General features: G+C 37.5%; 1 protein-coding gene across 1 annotated transcript; it reads left to right on the top strand.

Moving 5' to 3' along the window:
• The first annotated feature begins 230 nt into the window (after window positions 1-230).
• On the top strand, window positions 231-4,159 carry LOC146392323 (uncharacterized). The gene is made up of 6 exons (XM_084945258.1): window positions 231-352; window positions 1,364-1,687; window positions 1,901-2,158; window positions 2,243-2,347; window positions 2,512-2,625; window positions 2,948-4,159. Exons 1-6 carry the CDS (start codon window positions 304-306, stop codon window positions 3,124-3,126), a joined length of 1,029 nt encoding a protein of 342 aa, XP_084801384.1. The 5' UTR covers window positions 231-303; the 3' UTR covers window positions 3,127-4,159.
• Window positions 4,160-4,408: the final 249 nt, after the last annotated feature.

Raw genomic sequence — 4,408 nt, 5'->3', positions numbered from 1 at the left:
ATGTAATAGACACTATGTGATGGGAAAGATAGTGCTAGTTGGTTGCAGATCTAAAAATAGTCCAGTGACAACGTAAATAATGACTGAAAAAGCCTGTGGAGACTCTATGAGCTTCCTTTTATTTATGCCAAATAAGGTACGTGTTGTTTTCACTTCCTTTTTCAGATTTCCACATATGCAGTGAGAACAGGTTTTCCAAGGAGCCATTTATGACCATTAAGTATTGGAGATATGTGCATGCCATTTAATAAAGCACTCTGACAACTTCCAACTATGTCAACACAGACTGAACAGTGAGGAGACATGGAAGCTGTGCTTGGCTTGATGGTGATTCTACTGGGAGTGCCTCATGGTGAGCTGATCAAGGTTTTTTAAAAATATAAATAATTATTAATAATATGTTATATATAAGCAATGTGTTTTGAAGCAATACCATTTTTTTAAAATAAGGGATGTTAAAGCAGCTCTACTAATATATGAAAAAAAATAGATTTGTGCTTTTATTTGTTTTAAAAAATCCGGTTATATTCTTTTTGGCAAAATCTACAGTTTGTAACCCTTTGAGCAGAGCTTTAGTTTCTTTATAGCCATGTCTCGAATTTTAGTAGCAGTGGCCCTGAATTGGATAAATTGAAGAAAATGGATGAATAGGCATTAGGTTCATTGGTGACACTACTGTACCTGCAGTGTAAATGTGAGCAATAATTGCATAGGTGGAAGGAAATAGATGGATGGATAGTAGCAGTGGTAAGGTAAATATAATAATGACATATTTAAAAATTTAAGACTGTTCTTTGTTTCTGCTTCTTTCTTCTTTTTGTTGTTTCTGTTAAATGTTACTTTGTTCATATAAGCACTTTATGTTATTGTGCCATTTTTGTATCTATTTGTATTTTTTCATGAAAATATTAGCATTTCAACTGACCTACTGAACTCTCCATAACTATCTGTAGGTGAAAAGAGCGCCAACTTTTCTATCTGAAAAGTTCTTCTATAGACATGGTATCCATGTTTTAGTTTTAATTGCCCAACAAATTTTATTGTGTTCGCTTTGGCCAAAACTGTGGAGGATCTGTTTAACTGTTTATCTTGGTTATTAACATGATTGCACTGTTGGAAACATTACTGTGGTGATTACTTGCACCTTGGAAAACTACTTCTGCAAAGTAGTCTGAGATCATATATTTATGGCAGTAGTACAATGCTCATCATTTTATACACACTCAATCAAAATAATGGATTATTCAATATGCAGTATGGTATTACGTTTCAATGTGGTAGTTCAGAAATATTTGTAACACGTAAAACTATTTTACAGAAACTAATGAATTACAAATGTTTTTCTTTATTAATGTTTCAAAAGTTCCAGGTGTGGAAACTCACTGTGATGGCAGACAGGATGGAGCTCAGTGTTACGGAGCTTTGGGAGGAACCGTGGAAATCCAGCTGATGGACAGCACCTCAGAAATATCTAGATACCAAGTGTTAAATAATTCATTAAAAATACTAGATGTCAGAAATAATAAGGTTATTTCTAATACCATAGAACATAGATATCTTTTTCCCAGTAATGGAACATTTAGGATCAATAACCTGAGTAGGTCAGACAGTGGTAATTATACCCTTCAAACCTTTGATTCAGATGGAAGATCATCAGGCGAGCGGACTTTACAGTTGTTTATTCAAGGTAAATGCTTCCCTGTTGGGAAATTAAGCCATTAAAAGATCTGAATTTAACCTTGTTTTGGTCATCTATATATCTCACAAATCTCACATATCTCACATTTTAGATATTTGTGTTTCATGCTTTATACTTGGTTTTCATTAGAGACTACAACGAATGACAAAGATCCTGATTTTTTTTTTTTTAAATAAAGATCATCTGTGTGTTTTTCCTCAGCTCCTGTGTCCTCTGTCCTGCTGGTCTCTCAGTGTCTGTCCCAGGGAGAGATGAGGGTGTCCTGCTCCTCTGAGCGAGGGGACAGTCCTCAGTACAGCTGGACTCTGGATGGACGCACACTGACAGATGCTGAGCTTCTTTCTGTAAATAATGAGAGTAACATCATCACTTTGAAACAGCACATCTCAGGACATCTGGTCTGCTCAGTCAGGAACAATGTCAGTAATGTCTCCAAAGAAGAGAGGATATCTACCTGTGGTGAGTGATAGTAGGCGATAAACACAACTTTGACAATTAATGTCACTTTTTATAATGGTCATGAATTATCTCTTTTGCTCATAGGGTTCATTTTTATTAACTGCACCACAGTCAATGGGACAATGATATCGGGGTGGGTGCATAAAGCCAGTAACACTCTGTGTGTTGAACCAGCACAGATTTTTAAGGGTAAGGAGAACGGAGCTGCCATAAGTGATGACATATGGTGTATTAGAAATTGAAAATTAACTACATCCACTGGTGTAATTTTCTTATTTATTCCCATTTAATTTTTCCTATACATCATGTTTTCTGACTCAAATAACAGCTCTTTTTTAAAATTTATGAAACAGGAAATTTGCCACTAATTGGTGTTCTCACGACGCTCATCATTTTCTTACTTGTGGGTATAGCAGTCATCTGTGCTCAGCGGAAAAAGAAAAACAGCAAACCTAAAAAACAAAAAGGTACAAAACTTCATCTTTTTCGTCACTCACAATGCTCAGATTGCTTTTTACTCTTTTTATAAAAATAAATAATTATTGGAAATTTTTAAATGAAACTTTTTTGATGACTTAGCAAGATATGTCAGTTAAATACATGGATAGTGTTTAACCAGCTACCTTTATCACAGAAGACAGATCTGTCCTACCATAAAGTCTAAAGCTTGCTGATGAACCCATTTCAAAAGTTATATTTTGTGTGAATCATTTTACATTATTTCCAGTCTTTGTGATAAAACTAACCAACTTTTTCTGCTGCCCCACCCCTCTACTTGCTATTCCTCAGAGGAAGAAGATGACCAGGAAGAAATCTTTGCTGATATCAGGGTTGTGAAACGGCAGGCAAAACAACTGGAGAGAAGAGCTGAGCTAGAGTTTGGCAAAGTCAAGTATTCAAAGCGTCCTCGGCAGATGGAACCAACAGGAAATGCTTGTTTGTATGGCAATGTCCATAAAGCCATGTAATTTAAGTGGTCAGTGCTTATACACAGACTGCACAGCTGAAAGCTGATCAGTGAGGAGCTGCTGTCAAGATGTCTAACTGTTTTTCGTTAAATGTGATTTCCCATCAGAAAAATAGACTATCAAAGGTAATACTTACTGATATAAATACTTACTGATATTTCCTTTATTGCACTTCCAATCTCTTGATTTAGTATGTTGCACAAATACTGTGAGTGTTTTCTGCATATATTCTGTGGAAGCTCTCATAGAACATTGTTATTTAGGTTATTCAGGGGAGGATCTAATCGTTAATCCAAGATGGCGCCAGTGTGCTCGGCAGGCCGTCCTCCTGGGCCTTCTACTGTTTGGAGTATCAGATCTCCTACCACTGTTATGCTGACAACATTCAAATCCATTTCCAATTGTCTGATGACCTGCCAGCTTCATTGAATCATTTGTCTGACAGCTTGAGAGAGTTCACAGTGGCTGTCAGCCAATTCTCTCATTTTAAATGAGAAGAAAACTGAGATTATGGTGTTTGATAGTCACACTCATCAGCTAGCTGCCCGATTTGGTCCCTTTGCTTGCTTCTTACCGATACTGTAAGTAATCTAGGTGTTTTCCTGGATAGTTCATTTGAACTGGATAAACAGATTTCCTTTGTGGTTAAATCTGGCTTCTTACAATTGTGCCAACAAGGATACCCAATGGATTTACTTTGCCAAATGGATCATCACGGCCTTGCCGTATTGGTCCATTTGATTGACCTTTGTTGTTATTATTTATTTTATTTTATTTTCAGTTGTTACAGACGGGACAGACATGACTGAGGGATAGGAAAGGGAGAAAGAAAGATAAGGGAAAAGAAAAACAGAAGGGAAGAGGGACAAAAAAAATTGAAAGAAGAGAAAAAAATCTCCTGGATCACCTGTTGTTAATCTAGCTAAGTGTAAACAGCAGTAAATACTAAATATTGAATGTTGTTGTGTAGCAGAAGCCAGAGGGGGCTGCAGTGGCGTGCCCGCCGGCTCTGCCGGCAGCCAGCTGTGCCAGAGTGAACCGAGCCGCAGGCCCAGAGGCCGGAGGCCCGAGGGCCCCCTGCGGCTCGTCTTCTAACCGGAACTAGAAAGTTTGCCTCCATTACTCCTGTGCTCTGACTTACATTGGCTGCCTATTAAATTTCGTATTATTTTAAAGTTCTGCTGCTTACTTTCAAATGCCTAAACAACCTTGCGCCTGACTATCTCACCGACCTCCTCAGTCTTTATACTCCCAGACGTTCTTTATGATCATCTGGTCAGTT

This window comes from Perissodus microlepis, chromosome 2, assembly GCF_051167445.1.
Source record: "Perissodus microlepis isolate ML-2025 ecotype Zambia chromosome 2, ASM5116744v1, whole genome shotgun sequence".
In the NCBI taxonomy this organism is placed as follows: domain Eukaryota; kingdom Metazoa; phylum Chordata; class Actinopteri; order Cichliformes; family Cichlidae; genus Perissodus; species Perissodus microlepis.
Note: the sequence above shows the minus strand (reverse complement) of the source record. Positions and strands in the feature narration are given on the sequence as shown.

Excerpts from the sequence above, each read along its gene's own strand:
- LOC146392323 (XM_084945258.1), top strand. The coding sequence starts at position 304 with ATGGAAGCTGTGCTTGGCTTGATGGTGATTCTACTGGGAGTGCCTCAT. Across the intron at positions 1,688-1,900 it reads TTTACAGTTGTTTATTCAAG|CTCCTGTGTCCTCTGTCCTG; the intron begins GTAAATGCTTCC and ends GTTTTTCCTCAG. Across the intron at positions 2,348-2,511 it reads ACCAGCACAGATTTTTAAGG|GAAATTTGCCACTAATTGGT; the intron begins GTAAGGAGAACG and ends TTTATGAAACAG.